Below are 19,523 nucleotides of genomic sequence, written 5' to 3' on the forward strand. Positions count from 1 at the left end.
GATGCACAAGCAACCGGGATAACCACAGCATTGAAAGGATTGTTAATAAAAGGCCATTCAAAAATTTGGGGGAGATTCACAAGGAATAGACTGCTGCTGGAGTCATTGCTTCAAGAGCCACCACGCACAGACTTATCCAGGACATGGGCTACAAGTGTTGCATTCCTTGTGTCAAGCCACTCATGACCAATAGACAATGCCAGAAGCGTCTTACGTGGGCCAAGGAGAAAAAGACATGGACTGTTGATCAGTGGTCCAAGGTGTTGTTTTCAGATGAAAGTAAATTTTGCATTTCATTTGGAAATCAAGGTCCCAGAGTCTGGAGGAAGAGTAGAGAGGCACACAATCCAAGCTGCTTGAGGTCTAGTGTGAAGTTTCCAAAACCAGTGATGGTTTGGGGAGCCATCATGAAGTGCTTACCTCTGCTTGTTGACTTGTTGACTTGGCACCTGTCCACACTGCCAAAAGTACCAGAACCTGGTTTAAAAACAAAAGTATCACTGTGCTTGATTGACCAGCAAACTCGCCTGACCTTAACCCCATAGAGAATCTCCATAGATTCTCTATGGGGTATTGTCAAGAGGAAGATGAGAGACACCAGACCCAACAATGCAGACGAGCTGAAGGCTGCTATCAAAGCAACCTGGGCTTCCATAACACCTCAGCAGTGCCACAGGCTGATCGCCTCCATGCCACGCCGCATTGATGCAGTAATTGATGCAAAAGGAGCCCGACCAAGTATTGAGTGCATTTACTGAACATACATATCAGTAGGGCAACATTTCGGATTTTAAAAACATTTTTCAAGCTGTTGTTCTAAAGTATTCTAATTTACTGAGATAATGACTGTTGTGTTTTCATTCATTTCATTCATGTTGTGCAAAGTTAGGTTATGACTCAAAATATGTTTTGCTCATGTTTAGTAAAAATGTAAAGGAAAATGTATAGATGTATAATATTTACCGCACTACAACACACGGCTTCAATAAGGTCATGCGGATCTGCATTAAATGTTGCAGCTTGCCATGGGTTATCATTCTGTAATAAATACAAATATTTTACTAGTATATCAATTTATGAGTCGATGAATATGTAATTTATATGCTTATAGTGTGTGTGCTTTACTTTCATACATTATTGGTTAAAGAGTAGCTAAGCTTAATTTATCATTATTTTTTTTATAAAATTCCGAAACTTTACAAATCACTTTATTCGGGGATTTGTCTTCATTCCAGTAAAAAAAATGTATGTCAGTTTCCAAATCCCTGTTTTTTCCCCAGCCTATTGGCCTACCCTCAGCTGCATTGATATCAGAACATGTTCATATGGATTACAAATGATGGCAGTGAACCTGCACCAGTACCTAATCTCCTGTTATCATTTCTACTGAGCTGACCCTTTTGCAGTTATCATCTGTACTCCAAATGAGTACATACAGATGTCAATGCAGCTGATGCCAGGCAAGGACATAGGAAAAGCAAAGGTTTGAAGGAGATGGACAAGAAATTTTTTACAGGAATTAAAACAAATGTCCTAATGAAATAATTTGCAAAGTTCATATCTTTCTATGCGGGATAAAATTATAAAAAAAATAATAAAAGTTAATTACTTTTTAAACCTACGACATAGACAATAACAGAAAATACATCATGTAATTTCTAAAATGAGTTGCTATTATTATTAGCCCCTACATGACTAATGATACACCTTGAAACAGCAATCATTAACCCTTTCGCGCCAAAGCCTGTTTTCGCCTTCGTGACCAGGCCAATTTTTACAATTCTGACCAGTGTCACTATATGAGGTAATAACTCTGGAATGCTTCAATGGATCCCACTAATTCTGAGACTGTTTTTTCGTAACATCTTGTACTTCATGATAGTGGTAAAATTTCTTCGATATGACTTGCTTTACTTTGTGAAAAAAAGCAGAAATTTGGTGAAAATTTTGCTATTTTCAAACTTTGAATTTCCAGGCCGTTAAATTAGAGAGATATGTCACACAAAATAGTTAATAAATAACATTTCCCACATGTCTACTTTACATCAGCACAATTTTGGTACCAAACTTTTTTTCTTAGGAAGTTATAGGGGTCAAAAGTTGACCATTGATTTCTCATTTTTCCAACAAAATTTATAAAAACATTTTTTTAGAGACCATGTCTTATTTGAATTGACTTTGAGGGGCCTTTATGACAGAAAATATGGAAAAAGTGACACCATTCAAAAAACTGCACCCCTCAAGGTGCTCAAAACCACATTCAAGAAGTTTATTAACCCAGGAATTTTTGGAATGTGGAAGAAAACAATGAACATTTACCTTTTTTTTCACAAAAATGTTACTTTAGACCCAAATTATTTTATTTTCGCAAGGGTAACAGGAAAAAATGGACTACAAAATTTGTTGTGCAATTTCTCCTGAGCATGCAGATGATACCCCATATGTGGGAAAAAAACACTGTTGGGGTGCACGGCAGGGTTGGGAAGGAAAGGAGCGCCGTTTGAATTTTTTAATGTAAAATTTGCTTGAATAATTAGCGGATACAATGCTGTGTTTGGGGAGCCCCTGATGTGCCTGAACAGTGGAAACCCCCACAAGTGACATCATTTTGGAAACTAGACCCCTCAGGGAACTTATCTAGATGTGTGGTGAGCACCTTGAACCCCCAGGTGCTTCACAGAAGTTTATAATATTGAGCCATAAAAATAAAATGTTCACATTTTTCCCACAAAAATGTTTTTTAGCCCCCAATTTTGCATTATCAGAAGGGTAACAGGAGAAATTGCAGAAAATACGGAAAAAGTGACACCATTCTAAAAACTGCACCCCTCAAGGTGCTCAAAACCACATTCAAGAAGTTTATTAACCTAGGAATTTTTGGAATGTGGAAGAAAACAATGAACATTTAACTTTTTTTCACAAAAATGTTACTTTAGACCCAATTTTTTTTATTTTCGCAAGGGTAACAGGAAAAAATGGACTACAAAATTTGTTGTGCAAATGGGGGAAAACCACTCTTTGGACGCACAGCAGGGTTCCGAAGGGAAAGAGCGCCGTTTGACTTTTTGAATGTAAAATTTGCTTGAATAATTAGTTGACGCCATTTTGCATTTGGGGAGCCCCTGATGTGCTTAAAGAGTGGAAACTCCTGACAAGTGACCCCATTTTGGAAACTAGACATCTCAAGGAACTTATCTAGATGTCTTGAACCCCCAGGAGCTTCACAGAAGTTTATAACGTTGAGCCGAGAAAATAAGAAGATCAAACTTTTTCCACAAAAATGATTTTTTAGCCCCTATTGTTTTATTTTCACAAGGGTAAGAGGAGAAAATGGACCCCAAAAACTGTTGTGCAATTTTTCCTAAGTACACCTGTACCCCATATGTGGTGGAAAACTACTTTTCAGGCCCAATGCAAAGCTCATAAGGGAAGGAGAGCCATATTACAGTGCAGATTTTACCGTTGTGGTTTGTAGGAGACATGACTCACTGGGAGAGCCCCTGCGGTCCCAGAGCAGCATAAACCCCTCCATAAGTGACCCTATTTTACAAACTACACTTCTCAATGAATTCATCTAGGGGTGCAGTGTTCATATTGACACCACATGTGACTCACAGAAATTTATACCATTGGGCAGTGAAGAAAAAATAATTATATTTTTTCCACGAAAAAATTGTTTTAGCCTCAGATTTTACATTTTCACACAGGGAAATGGGTAAAAATGGTGTCAAAATGTGTCACACAATTTCTTCTAAACGTGGCAATACCCAATATGTGGCTGTACAGTACCGCTTAGCCATACGGCGAGACCCGGGAGGGACGAAGCGCTATTTGACTCTTGGAGAACAAATTATTATAGAATAGTTTGTGAACTCCATATGCAGAGCCCCTAAGTGTTAGAAGAGCAGAATCCCCCTCAAGTGACCGCATTTTGGAAATTATTCCACTTTGGGAATTTACCTACAGGTGTAATGACAATTTTGACTTCATGGGTATTTTCCAGAAACAAGCAGCAGTGGATGTTGCTGTGTTGAAATTTCAAACTGCAGTTGAAGTATGCTGTAGTGACCAGTATATTATGCTCAGATCATGCTTCTAGAGACATGCACCTGTAAATTAGAGGGGCTCTCATCGCTACAGGAATGCCAAACATGTGGATTTTAAATGTAGTTTAGGCACATTGTGGGGCTCAATGGAGAGGGGGGACATTTGGATTTGGGAGCACAGAATTTTCTGAAATTCTTCTGGGGGGCAAGGGCCATTTCGCTTTTCCAGACCCTCTGTGCTACCAGTAATATGGAAGCCCCTTACATTTTCATTAACAGATGATGGAACTGAGTGGGGACTTGCTTTTCTTGAGGATTGAGTTGAAGCTTTTATTGGGAACATTTTACATAACATTTATCCGGCGCTCTAGGCTGAGCACTTACATTGGGGTTTCCATCTAAATCTCCAGGGGATGAAATTCAGATGAAACCCCCGAGGGATCCATTCACTATAATGAGTCAGCAGAGTTACTCTGGACTCCGTCTGGCCGCCATTTAGCGGTGTCCTTTTTTTCCAAAGTGCACAAAACAGCGGCCAACCGCATTTTTATGCACGCCTTAAAAAACTGACAGTGTTGAATCATAGGTCAGACAACGTCCACAGTGCCCCCATCTGCCTCATTACAGGAAATCTTCCGCTGTGGCTTCAGTCTGAATCACGTATTTCAGAGATTTACACAGAAACCCCGATGTTAGCGCTCAGCACAGGATAAATGTGAGCCGCGGCTTACTGCGATCTTAGGGAGGAAGAATGAACAAATCAGCAGCAGGTGAAGAATTGGTTTTATTTATTTTTAACACTGTTCCTCGTGCGGTATAAGTGATTAGACATTATTTCAACAATAAATGGACATCCATTGAGCGGTAAGTAGAAAAGCAGGGGAGGTGTGCGGGGAGAGACAATGGTAGACTACAGCCGTTTAAGCTTGGATGGTGCATGTTCGCGTCCAATCAGATTGCAGAGGAGATTCTGTCCCTCTGTCTATTGTCTAAATGTTGTGATCGCAAAATTTAGGGGGTTAAAGTGCCTGGAGCGATGTGGGCAGTGTCAGCTGTCAGAATCAGCTGACACCCGGTTGGATCGCGAGCGCACAGTCTCTGTACGTGCAAAATCGCCTAGACGTTTCCATGTGTCCAAGGTCAGTAAGTACCAGGCCATGTGAATGTATGGATACGTCTAACATCGTAGAAGGGTTAAGCACACTGGGCTCAGAAGGGAGAAAGACATTTGAATTTGTGAGCGCAGAATTCTATGGATTTCTTATGGGAGGAGTCATTTTGCTTTTCCAGAGCCATTGTGCTACCAGTAATATGGAAGCTCTCTATATTTCTATTGACAGATGACAAAACTGAGTGGAGACATGGTTTTTTTTTGTGGATTTAGTTGAAGCTTTTATTGGGAACATTTTACATGAAATTTTAGAACACATTTATTCTGTCCTCTACCCTGAGCACTTAAATTGGGGTTTCCATCTAAATCTCCAAATTACATGATTCAGACTCAGGATAGAGTGCAGGATAAATGTGTGAAAGCCTTACTGCGATCTTTAGGAGGAAAAATGAACAAGTCAATGTCTGTTCAAGAATTGGTTTTATTTATTTTTATGCCATTCTTCATGCTGTATAAGTGATTAGATTACTTTATTCTTCGGGTCGGTGCGATTACAGCGATACCAGATTCATATGGGGTTTTTATGACTGACAGCTATCACACACTAAAAGACGTTTTTTTTTTTGGTAAATCTAGTTTTTGCATCGCCATATTTTGAGAGCTACAATTTTCCATATTTCGGCCGACAGAGTCATGTCAGGGCTTGTTTTTTGCAGGACGAGTTGACGTTTTTATTGGTACCATTTTCGGGCACGAGACATTTTTTGATCGCTTTCTATTCCGTTTTTTGGGAGGTAAAATTAACAAAAAACAGCAATTCAGGATTTGTTTTATGAGTTTTTTTTAATGCCATTCCGCATGTTGTAAAAGTGATAAGGCAGATTTATTCTTCGGGTCAGTACGTTTACAGCGGTACCACATTTATATAGTTTTTGTATGTTTTGGCGCTTTTACACAATAAAAACTATTTTATAAAAAAAAGAATTGTTTTTGCATCGCTTTATTCTATAACCTTTTTATTTTTTGGCTGATGGAGCTGTATGGCGGCTTTTTTTTGAGGGACAAGATGAAGTTTTCAGCTGTACCATTTTTATTTACATATGGATTTTTAATCGCATTTTATTCCACTTTTTGTTTGGCAATATGATGAAAAAGTATATTTTTTTGCTCTGTTTTTTATTGTTTTTACGATGTGCACAGTAGGGGTTAATTAGTGTGACAGTTTTATAGTTGGGTTGTCAGGACGTGGCAATACCAAATATGTGCACTTTTTTTGTTTTACATAAATTTACGGATTTATCAGTTTAATTTACTTTTTTTTTTATTTTGTGTTTTTTTTAACAGTTTGAAAACATTTTTAGAGTTTTTTTTTACATTTTAACTTAGTCCCTGTATGGGACTTCAATTTTTATTTTTCTGATCACTGGTCTCATGCAATGCAATAGACATGTATTGCATTGCATGAGCCCTGACAGTTTTACACTGTCATATCTCCTGCTAGACTCAGCTGCTGGCAGAGTCTAGCAGGACACCGTGCATGACAGACCTGGAGGTGGTCATGTGATCTCCGGCTGCCATGACAACGCCAGGTCCAATCAGCTATCACCGGGGTCGGAAAGGAGAGTGGACAACCCCTCTTCTTTCACTATCTCCTAAATGCCGCGATCGTTATGGATCGCTGCATATAGAAGATATCAAAGGGTTAACATCATTGGGACCTGATCCAATCAGGTCCCGATGATGTCCCCTGTCAGAGCTACTGCTCTGCACCACACCCGCAGCGCTTGCAGGACCCTGGGGGTTCTGAGTGCTGCGGGACCACTGACCATTTATAAAAGTCGGCGCTGCACAGAGCCCAGCCAGCACCAACGTTTATGTACAGTGGGCGGTCGGGAAACGGTTAATGGGCCATATTCTATAGCATCAATATGAAATTGATGACAGGAAGAAACTCCACAAAACTGCTATCGCATGTAATGTTTTGAGAGGAGAAACAGGGACCTGCTGGGAGGGCAGTTCTACAAATAATGCTGTGGGGACATTGCACATAAGCCACAGAATCCATCTTGGTTCCATGCCATGATATCTCACTATAGGTGGTTTTAGGCCAGGGAGCCTGGCACTATCAAATATTATAGGGTTCCTCTAAGTGGACTTGTTATTAGTCAATAATTGAGGTCAAGGTATTCCTTCATCTGGTGGTCACCAGGTAATGCGTCGTAACCAGTTACAAATTTTAGAGCTGCTTTGCACTTTCCATGTTCTTTTCTATTAGCTAGCTTAATTTTGCAACAACAGCTCACTTTCATTGGCTGAATCCTTTATCTACCATTTACGATGTCCTACTGTGATGTGTGGAAGTTCCCATGTGACATATTTCAGACTTGCCTAAAAGTATCTTGTACAGGTGACCAATGACTTCAACCAGGCAAACGTATGTACTCATAACTCACCAAATACACAAAAGTACAGCAACTGCACCCTTTACATTTACATGCATTCCCTGTAATAATAAAACCGGCCTGTGCTGGTTTCCTGTTAGTACGGAATGAGAAGGCATTGCGCTGAACAGTACTGCAAAGCCTCCAATTGCCATGAAAAGAAGTGTTAACACTCTGAAGTCTCCTGTGACTGTATCCAGCCACTTTCAGCTCTTTAATGTAAACACAGTCTTAGTAATGTCAAAGTAACCCCACCATAGAAATACTCCTCCGCCTCTTCCTCCCCACTAACACACTTCTGGGAGGCAAAAGAGGCCTTATTTGACCTACATTTGGTAGTGATACCAACCACTCGGCTGGTGCCAGTGATAATGTTCGTGCTTTTCCTGCACACACATCCATAGCTATGGTATGTATATATGTATTTTTAACTTTTACCATACCCTGTATTGCCACTGACACTTCTTTTTACCATACATTTTATGCAAAACTATCATTACGTAATAAATGCTATTTATGGAGGTATATGTACAGAAAGCGAAATGTGGCAGCAGGCCACAGCTTAGATATGACGTGTACAATTGTCAAATTAGACTAGTAAAACGTGTTTAAAGAGAGTCCTTATAAAATATAGTGATCAATAGTGCTACTGCTTAAAAAAGACCTCGTGGGCACAGAGCCACAATCCCAATAGCACTGTTGCCCTAGTGCAAACAATAGTCAAGGAAGAATAATAAAAAAGAGGGGTGCTCTACAGAGCCACTAGTGAACAAAATAAACGGATCCTACCTGTGCTGAAAGAGGTAACAATTCGGATCGGTGAGTCTCCACTTAAATGCTGAGCTGACCAAGGCGGCAGGAGAAGATTCACAAGTGGAAGTAACACTGGACTTCTTAGTGGTGGAAGCAATCAAGCAGCGGCTGATTGCGGTAAGTATTTTGATGCCGGAGATGCAGTCATGTCCAGACCTCCAGAGTCTCTGGAGAACAGAGCCGTGAAGAGGTGTGTGTTGAAACAGGAGATCGCTCCCAAACCTCCAGTGCCTCCAATGATGAAAGCAGTGCAGCGGAGCTAAAGATGCCAGATAGTTGAAATGTTCAACTCCTGCTTCACATCGCACCTCTTCACAGCTCTGTTCTCCGGAGACTCTTGAGGTATGCATATTTCTGTTGCTCAGCTGTGGTCTAAGATACATTTTTACATCTTAAAATCATCCTAACATGGCTGCTGCTTTCTCTGCCTCTACTTTTATATGGGCTGTGACAAACCCTCCTGACTGGCTGGTCTATACCATGTGATGTGATAGCTGCAAGGCTTTACCAGGAAGTCATGTGAGCCTTCTGTGACTGATGCAATATTCTGCCATGTATAAAATATCAGCAGCATTCTTTTAGTGATATACGTCAATCAAATTGCAAGTTGTTTGAAATCCCCAGGACCTGTGAATTTCATAAAGTTCAGGATCAATTTCATTCGCATCAAATCTATTCAATCATCTTTAATTACCATCAGTCACTGTCCTCAGTGAAGCTCCCAATCTAAACTCCTTATCTATATTTTTAGGGAGTAATTATCCTGAGTCATATGGCTGATGTCTATTTAGCAAAGCATTTGTCTGTAATCTATGGGTAGGAAAAAAAAAAGAATGGCCTGACAGGATTGTCAGTCTTACTGCTACATGAACCATGTTAGTAAAAATATGAATTGGGAATTTATATTAGAGAAAATGAGAGTTTAACACATTACCACAAAAGCTGATTTGAGTTTGTCTTTTTCAAGTTGACTAATTTTCAGGCAAGCCATCTATGAAAAGTGGTAAGAAAAGCACAATTAATTTTAGTAACACTAGGATTATTAATAATAAAATTGTGGTATGAGATAAAAAATGATTGCTTCCTTTTAGAAATTGCCCTACTAGTGTCCAAGAAGCTGTTTTCTGGTATTACAGCTACAGTATACAGTACCTTTTCACCCAGCTGAAAGAAAAGATGCTGACTTTGAGAAATCTTGTGTTTACACTGAGTTCATTTGCTGAGGTTTTAGAGCAGAAGCTCTCCAAAAACTACGAAGTTGTCTATAAAGGTATGTGAACATGGTGTGTTTTTCCTTCTTTAATGAGTTAAGCATCATTTTTGCACCAGCTTTCCTTCTTTTTATGTCATATATAAGATAGTCTTGGCATCCAAGCAGAAACCCACTGAAGAATGGTCAGGTTGCTTCTTTTAGCTGGCTTTCAAAGCCGGAAGCAGTTAAAAGAAGTAATAAAAATGGAACATATGCACAGCAAATCGTTTTGATATTACTGTGCATGTGTTGTAGTGCCTCCGCCTCTGGGTCTCTTAATCCATACTGTTAAATATAGAAAATGGGAGACTTCCTGATGTATGAGCATGTCACTTCTTATAAACGCTTCAGGCTTTCCAAATTCTGAAGCGGTTAAAAGAAGTGACATAAGATGGACCATATGCACCGCAATCATGTTTTGACGTTCATTACATTGGGTGTTTTTGCTGAATTTTTCAGGGATTAATCCACCTGAAAAGATGACATATGCACGTACTCTAAGAGTGGCACGTTTTCTGGTTTAAATGTTATCATCTGCAATTTTTTTTGTTTCCAATTATTTACAAACTAAATGATTAATGCAGACAAGCTATACAATGACTTCAGTGCCATTGTGTCTTTCAATATGTATTTTTTAATCAATTCATTTGTATTTCCGTTTTTATAAAATTTTCTATTTTTTGTAAATAAAAGCAAAACATATTAACCATATGTACCAGTAATATAAGGCATAATGTGTCAAAAAAGACTTCTCAGAAGCACTTGAATTAGTAAAAGTTTTATAAAGTTTTTACCATGTAAAGTGATACATTTCAGATTTGAAAAATGGGACTTTGTGCTAATGTTTGAAATAGGCAATGTAATGGGGCAATAAAAACTGTTAAAAATAATCCTCCTTTAATTTTTTTCTTTTTCCTTTTAAATAGTTTCCCATGAAAGAAAATGAATATATTAGCATGGCTAAAATCATAAATGCATGTATCATAAAGTTAACCTGTTATTTTTAGACTATTATGAACAGAAAAAAAAAACTTAAGTGGAATTGCTGTTTATGTCATTTTACCCTAAATTTAAATCATAAAATGTTACCAATATATGATGCATAAGCAAAATAGTGTCAAATAAAACTTCATCCCACAAAAAATAAGCCCTAATGTTGACAGAAAAAAAAAAGTTATGGCTTAAGTTAAGGGATGTAGATACCCAAACGTGACTTTTTCCGTAAACACAATTTTATTGAGCAAAAGAATTAAAACTGATTTATTTATACTATAAACTAGAACAATACCAAATAGAGTATGTGTTTTTTTATTGTTTTATTTTAAATGGGGAAAAGAGGGTTGCTTTGAACTTGTGTTTTTTTCATATTTTTAAAAACATTTTTGTTACTTTTTACTGTATTCAATATTTTTCTTAGGAGACCTTGAAACTGTGATCACCCGATTGCTTGTGCTGTACACAACAGTGCATCAGCACTGCTATGCATAGCTAAAAGCTGGCGTTCATCATTGAATGCCAGCTAAACTTGGCTTTCACGTGAGGATCATAATGACAGGCACGGAGGGGGTTTCAGCAGTCCACCGACTGAAATGACAACTCATCGGTGCCCTGTGATCACATCACGTGCGTGACGATTGGAGTGCGGAATGACACTCTCCTGCCAGCGCATGATGAATGCCATTGTCAGAGATTGACAGCTGGATTTAACAGGTTAACAGCTGTGGGAGGATCTCCAATCCACCTGCTGCTGTTAGAGGCACATTATGGATTGCTGATTAAATCTGCTGTCATGTACAGGGAAAGATGGGGGCTCAGCATGCAAGCCCGCATCAAAGTCAGGGAGCTAGTATATGATGTATAATGAAGAAAATGTATCTGTAGCACCCTGAGGATTCGGCTGCTACAGGGGTATTACACCTCAAGCCAGAGGTGTGGTATTCCACTCCCGGGTAAGGATGGAGTGTGGAACTGAGCTAGTAGGCTGCATGCACTACATACATCCCATTTCCGGGGGACAGAATGATGGTACTCCCACCAGTATATGTGCAGGTACGACAGCGTCTGTCCCTGGCTGGAGTGGGAGGGGGGTGGAACATCCCAGTAGTGTAGGGGCAGATAGGGGGAGTAGTCTGGGTAAAGATAGGAGCTCATTGGGTGCTGGTCACCTGAGCTCACACATAGAGGGAGTATATAAGGTGGGCACCATCTAGTTGCAGGAAAAAGAAGAGTCAGGGAGAAGAAGAGTCTAGGAGAGCCTGAGCAGAGCAGAGGAGCTCGGCCAGGAGGGCTGACAGGGAGCCGTGGCTCCGGCTGGGCCCAGCTCCAGAACAGAGCCTGCTGAGAGAGAGAGAGAGGAGTAAGAAGGAGCCAGAGAGGAAACAAGAAGAGAACCCCAAGATCCCAGAATATGGACAGAAGGGTGAAGGGTTGGCGGACAAGGGTACCGGATCCCAAGCTGGCAGAGGCCAAAACAAACCTTAGCCAGGAACCGGAGGTCGTGGTCAGGATCTGCCACGACCCTCACCAAATCCACTAGAAAGGCACACCAAGTATAGGGTCAGGGAACCCAGAGGAGGTTTGACCACCAAGAGACCCGAGGGAGCCGGCCAAAAGTGGATCCCTGGTGGGAACGGCCAGAGGAAGGGAGAGTCAGAAAGGAGCTCAGGACCACTCTCCGGAATTGCCTGGGGGTTGGCCGAGTCCAGGACCTGGTGGACGCAGCACGGCTCGGGTGGTCACTCAAGGCCAGAGTGACTAAAAGGACACCAGTAAGTAAAAACCCTGAACTGCATCTCCCGACTCTGAGTCTTCTTACTGCACCGTCACAACCCCCACCATCTACACCTGCTGCCCTGAGGCCATACCCCTCCCGTTGGGGGATATACCATCACTGCTGCACATATACCACCGGCCTCAGCGGACTGCTCTGCAGCGGCGGCTTCAAAGCCGCACTCAACGGGTGGCGTAGTCGACAATCAAGTTAACATCTACTGCCACAGACTGCCACTTAGTTTGACACCCTGGGCACGGACCGGGTCACCGCCACAAGGACTACTACCCCCATCGAGATCAGGCTCCGGGTATCCCCTACAGCACTGGCCCAGGGGGCGCGTCAACTTTTGGCGTAGTCGGCAGGATTTCGTGCCCGCAACCACCGGGTACTGCGTGCCTGAAAAAGAGACTTTTAAAACTTACCATCCGTGAGGTTTTCCCGCCATCGGTGAAGATTCCCGCCATCCGGCGCCATCTTCAGCCTTCTTCCCGCAATCGGTGAAGATTCCCGCCATCCACGGAGTTTCCCGCCACTGGGAGACGATTCCCGCCATTTCAGAAGATTTCCCGCCCTGGCAGAGCGGACGCCATTATGGGCGTGCCAGAGGGTGGCAAGAGGCCACCTCCCATCGTGGGCCAGGTCAAGGAATGGCGCCAAAAGCGGAAACCGCCCCAACCAGCAGAGACTGTGATGTTAGAGATGTCCATCAGCGTGGGGGGACTGCCCTTGGAACTGACAATCACCAAGTTGCCCCGGGACCACCCTCAATGTGGGCGGATACCGAACAAAAGAGAGAAGATGGGTGCCGCCTGGAGGAGTCTGGAGAGGAGTCCGGAGAAGTCGCACCCGGAGATGGAGGGAGAGTCAGGCAGCACCGACCCTGTGGTCAGGAGCCTGCTGCAAGCGACAACCCCACTAGGCCTGGTGGAGATCCTGGCACAGCTCCCCCGAGACCGGGAGTGTGCGCAGACCGAGCTGGAGCGCCTCGCACGGAGGATGGCCCAGGTGCAGCGAGAAACGCTGACGGAGTGGAGCAGAGAGATGGCCCTGCAGGCTGGAACCCGCCAGCGGAGCACGCCACCCGAGATGAGGAGTCAGACCGCCTCTGAGGATGGTGCAGGAGGAATCAAGGCCAGAGACGACGCCGAGGAAGGAGCTAAAGAAACGGAGGCAGGTAAAGGGGACGTCACTACCCCGAGCCGAGAAGCCGTGAGCCTGCCCCAGCTCCCCGTCGCAGAGCCCGAAATTTCCCCTGCCGTGCCCGTCGTTGCACCGTCACCGCTCCCGACTAGGCCTCAAACAGAAGCCGCGGCCACGCCCCCTGTGACGTCACGCGCCTCAACCCTGAGCGCGGCCAAGCAGGAGACGCCACCGGCCTGGTCGCTGGGCCAAGTAACCCCGGGCGCCGCCGTCTTCACGGTGCCCTTTACATTCAGGGTGCCCCAAGCCTGGTCGCAAGGCCTGGTGAACCCGGGCGCCGCCACCACCACCGCGCCCTCAACGTCCACAGCGCCACACCTGGGTGAAGACCTATTTGCCCAGCACACTTGCCCGGATGGGCAGCCCTTTGTGTGGCCGCCGGAGTACCACCAGCCCCGACTCCGGAAAGAAAGACCCCTGGATGAGCCCCTGATCCCGGCTCCGGCGCCCGTCAAGATGACCCCGCTCTCGTTAGAGGAGGCACAGTTCGAGTGGGACCCCGCAGGAGGAGACCTCATTGGGTTCACTCAGGAGACCCGGGCGGCCGCAGCTGAGCGTGCGGAGTGCTGCCGCCAGCAGTTGGACGTCTTTGACCGAGAACGAAGAGAGAGGCGGGTCCGTGAGCAGCGGCTGCAAATAAAAAGTGCAGAACAAAAGAGCCGGACCCGAAGTAACCCCCGTGCAGCCCACGGTCCCCGTGCCACCGGGACTGTAATTAAATTCCAGTTGCAGCACGGTTGGGGCTTCATCAGAGATCATCACACCCCCGGCGACGTCTTCGTGACCAGAAGAGATGTCGAGTCCCACCTACCGGAGGGACACAGAGGTCGTGACCTATACCTGGGTGACGAGGTCACATTCACCCGGCACCAATGTGCCAAAGGACCCTATGCCCTTCATGTACACCGTTTGACAGAGGAAGAGCTGAGGTGTCAGGAGGAGCATGAGGACCCGGACGGGTCTGAGGAGTACAGGGAGGAAGCATCAGGAGGACGCCGTTACTAGAGTACGGTAAAAAGAACTGTGCATAGTTACCCGTCGGGGTACAGGAACTGTTGCCATTATAGTCCCCGTTGGGACCAGCAAATTAAACTGTTACCCGTATGTTCCTTCTTCCCACTGACCGAGGACTGAGAGCGGTCATTCTTTCCTTCTTCCCACTGGTCGAGGACTGAGAGCGGCCATACCTCCCCTTGTATATAGTTGCGCTTTCTAAGGCGCCCCCTACTGGTTTTATAGGAAAGCTGTGTTTTTCTTGAAGAGACTGTTGCACTTTACCCGGTCACAAGTTGCACCGTGGCCGGAGGAACAAGAATGTTTACTATGAAAAGTTTTATATGAAAAGTTTTATGCTGATGATATATATATAGTGTTTTATATGTTTATGATGTTTTTGAAAAAAATTTGTATGTTTGTGGATGTTTTTATTCCTTTACAGCCCGAGGACGTGCTGTGATTTACCAGGGGGGAATGTAGCACCCTGAGGATTCGGCTGCTACAGGGGTATTACACCCCAAGCCAGAGGTGTGGTATTCCACTCCCGGGTAAGGATGGAGTGTGGAACTGAGCTAGTAGGCTGCATGCACTACATACATCCCATTTCCGGGGGACAGAACGACGGTACTCCCACCAGTATATGTGCAGGTACGACAGCGTCTGTCCCTGGCTGGAGTGGGAGGGGGGTGGAACATCCCAGTAGTGTAGGGGCAGATAGGGGGAGTAGTCTGGGTAAAGATAGGAGCTCATTGGGTGCTGGTCACCTGAGCTCACACATAGAGGGAGTACATAAGGTGGGCACCATCTAGTTGCAGGAAAAAGAAGAGTCAGGGAGAAGAAGAGTCTAGGAGAGCCTGAGCAGAGCAGAGGAGCTCGGCCAGGAGGGCTGACAGGGAGCCGTGGCTCCGGCTGGGCCCAGCTCCAGAACAGAGCCTGCTGAGAGAGAGAGAGAGGAGTAAGAAGGACCCAGAGAGGAAACAAGAAGAGAACCCCAAGATCCCAGAATAAGGACAGAAGGGTGAAGGGTTGGCGGACAAGGGTACCGGATCCCAAGCTGGCAGAGGCCAAAACAAACCTTAGCCAGGAACCGGAGGTCGTGGTCAGGATCTGCCACGACCCTCACCAAATCCACTAGAAAGGCACACCAAGTATAGGGTCAGGGAACCCAGAGGAGGTTTGACCACCAAGAGACCCGAGGGAGCCGGCCAAAAGTGGATCCCTGGTGGGAACGGCCAGAGGAAGGGAGAGTCAGAAAGGAGCTCAGGACCACGCTCCGGAATTGCCTGGGGGTTGGCCGAGTCCAGGACCTGGTGGACGCAGCACGGCTCGGGTGGTCACTCAAGGCCAGAGTGACTAAAATGACACCAGTAAGTAAAAACCCTGAACTGCATCTCCCGACTCTGAGTCTTCTTACTGCACCGTCACAACCCCCACCATCTACACCTGCTGCCCTGAGGCCATACCCCTCCCGTTGGGGGTTATACCATCACTGCTGCACATATACCACCGGCCTCAGCGGACTGCTCTGCAGCGGCGGCTTCAAAGCCGCACTCAACGGGTGGCGTAGTCGACAATCAAGTTAACATCTACTGCCATAGACTGCCACTTAGTTTGACACCCTGGGCACGGACCGGGTCACCGCCACAAGGACTACTACCCCCATCGAGATCCGGCTCCGGGTATCCCCTACAGCACTGGCCCAGGGGGCGCGTCATATCCAGCTTCCAAAAAAGTGCAAATCGCGTTGCTGCGCTGACTGTGCGTTATTACATGAATGCTATGTTTTGATACAACTTTTTATTCTACTCCCTTCAATAAATGTTGCACTTTTTTGGAACCTGGATATATTTTCCTCATTACATTTCATCTGAAGCTGGTCCTTCTGATATCCGGGCTTCAGCATGTCTAGATCCGAGGTGAGCTGGTTCATTTTTCTTTTTAGTATATGATGTACTGGTATGTCATATGACGGTAAAGGTTTAAGGTCTAAAATATATGAGAAATTAGGGGATTAGAGAGGTTTGAGTAACACATTTTTGGTTTAGGTTGATATCTGTCTGAAACTACATTGAGAATGCTTATTTTCCCTCTCAGGAGCTGAACTCTCCCCACACATGGTAGATGATGGCAATACATAGCCAGCATTTATGTCTAACAGCTGTTAACCATTTAGATGCTGCTGTCCTCTGACAGAGGTATTTAAATAGAGCAGCAGCTGAAGCATGCATCCACCTGCTTCCCTTGATTTTCCACCACAGGATCGAGGTGTACTGAAGAGTTAACATGGCGTCCGGAGGCCTACTGAAGGCCTTAATGGTGGCGATCTTGGTAATCCTGTGAAACTAAGCCACAAGCTAAGATTTATAGGAGGCTATGATTTTTTCTTACATACTGGAATACATATACAAAACAATCGCAGGTTCATGTCTCTTAAAAAGACTAAATATAAATGTAAGAAATAAGAAAAAAAAATTAATATAAAAGAAAATGTAAAAAATTAAAAATTTAGCCCTTTTTCCCCTACTAAAATAAAGGAAAAAAAAACATATTTGGTATTGTTGCATCTGTAAATGTCCAATCTATTGAAACATAATATTAATTAACCAGTATAGAAAACATCATAAAAATGAAAATAAAAACAATTGATTTGCCAGAACTGCATTTTTCTGGTCACTTCACCTCCCTAAAAATATGCAATAAAGAGCAAACAAAATATTATATGTACCCCAAATTAGCACCAATAAAAACATTGGCCTTCCATTCTTAAAACTTTCCCTGGCTAAATACACAGAAAATTAAAAATGTTACGGGTTTGGAAAAACAGGGAGAATTCAGAATTTATTTTTCATCAATTAAAAGGGTTCTTGTGAATAGAAAAAAAAAATTAAAGTAATTATAAATTCCTAAATACATTTAATTAGCAAATCAAAATTGTTTTGTCTAGGAAGGTAATAATTAAAATGGCCACCACACTTTGGAAATGTTATATATTTTCTTATTTACCATGTTTTCATTGTGGTCATTTATCTTTCATTTTCCTTCAATACTTTCCTGTTCTCTTCCTCAACATGCGCCATTAGTTTACAAAATTAAAAGGTGGTTTGTTGAGTGCACTGTTGCCAAACCTACCTAACGAGTGCCTTATTTATTTACATGTTGAGAATTGTGTATTTTATTGTTCATTATTTTTTTTTAGGCATTTTAATTGTATACATTATTGGAAAATAAAATTTTAATTTGAAAAAAATATGGCCTCTGACTTGTTACACTGACAAAAACTTGTCCTAGAATGTTAATAGGCCAGGTGCCGATGAGCATGTGTAATAGGAAGTTCCACTCCCTTCCTTTATGTGTAGGAAGATATGCTCCCATAATACTACTGGAGATACCAAAAGTACTGAGGTAAGGAAACGCCACTCAAACATCATAGAAGCCTGTTTTTCTGAATGACTATACATGGTATAGGTATCTCCTGGTCAATGCACATCCTAAACATTCTAAGAAATGTTTCTGTTACAGCAGGGGTGCACAACTCCAGTCCTCAAGGGCCACCAACAGTGCATGTTTTCAGGATTCCCTTAGCATTGGACAAGGTGTTGGAATCATCATCTTTGCAGCTGATTAAATTATCACCTGTGCAATACTAAGGAAATCCTGAAAACATGCACTGTTGTTGGCCCTTGAGGACTGGAGTTGTGCATCCCTGTGTTAGAGTTACCGGATAGCAGCCATTTTAATTCGACAGTGATTACCTCCCTATGCCAAATAATTGTGCTTTGCTAATAAAATGTATTTAACAATGTATTTATAATGATAATTCCTCTTTTTTTTCTTAGTTCCCAGGAAACCTTTTAAATAGAAAAAAAAAAGATACAAGTTTGGTATTGCCATAATAACAGTGTCACGCCGTAAACGGCGAAAAGGGGAAATGGCTGGGAGTTGGGACCCGGACCTGTCCCTGCCACACTAGGGGGGCCCTGTCTTTCCTTTATCTCAGGGGTACCTCTGAAGGTGAAGAGGCCCGAGCCGCCAGCGTCTCCCTATCTCCTACACAGGCCCTGCCACTGACCCACTCTCTCCCAGGGAGGAAGACAGTACAAATAGAATAATACTGAAACAAGACAGGGAAAAAAGACAGGGTAAACTGAAATAGCAAGCTCACCAATCATGCACTCACAACCACAAAGGAAAACAAAGTGGGAACGAGGAAAGGAAAACACACAGCCAAACAGCAAGCAGCAATCCCAAGGTAACCCTCCAACTACTCCAGACAACAGACTCCTTCTCCTCACTCCAGGTTATTCAGAAAGAACTGAACACCAACATCAACTGAAGGGGCATGTGACTATTTTCTAGGGTGGAGCAAGAGATCCCACCCCCATCAACTGAACAATCAACACACCAAGCATAGCAAGGAACACTGACATTAACCCCTGATTGCCCAAAGGAAAAAACATCATTTAAACCGCAAAAATGACAGGGCTGTTACGAATCATTTAATACTTTGTGACACACAGTGACCTAGACAATCAAGTTTCCAGGTCATTTTTACCACACAAAGCCCAAAATGCAAAACATTTCTTTCACCATTTCATTCCACTTGGATTTTTTTCCCATTTCAGATTATTTTCTCAAAAAAGGCAAGCACTAATATGGCTAGTAGATGGACAACATATGACTCTTGTAAGAAATCAAAGAACAGTGGAAGTTTGTGTCCAGATTTGAACGAGAAAAAAATATAGGGGCAGTAGAAGGTGTGAAATTTTGTGCATGTATGAAATTTCAATCACCTTTGAGATGACATGGCCAGAGAGAATGATGCCCATCACTCCCAGCGGGCCCGATTAAAGCTGTCTATACTGGGCTAAGTGAGGCCACGCCAGACTAGTTA

General features: G+C 43.4%; 1 protein-coding gene across 1 annotated transcript in view; it reads right to left on the minus strand.

The window, feature by feature from the left end:
* The window catches only part of LOC141165494 (uncharacterized), a 31,801-nt gene that overhangs the window by 5,402 nt on the left and 6,876 nt on the right, over positions 1-19,523 (minus strand). The window contains exons 6-7 of the mRNA XM_073651125.1: positions 9,346-9,402; positions 964-1,038 (exon numbers count right to left, since the gene is read on the minus strand). Coding sequence (XP_073507226.1) covers positions 964-1,038; positions 9,346-9,402 — 132 coding nt within the window. The remainder of the gene's footprint in view (positions 1-963; positions 1,039-9,345; positions 9,403-19,523) is intronic.

This window comes from Phyllobates terribilis, unplaced genomic scaffold, assembly GCF_046119375.1.
Source record: "Phyllobates terribilis strain yellow unplaced genomic scaffold, ASM4611937v1 Scaffold_11__3_contigs__length_659146591, whole genome shotgun sequence".
Taxonomy (NCBI): domain Eukaryota; kingdom Metazoa; phylum Chordata; class Amphibia; order Anura; family Dendrobatidae; genus Phyllobates; species Phyllobates terribilis.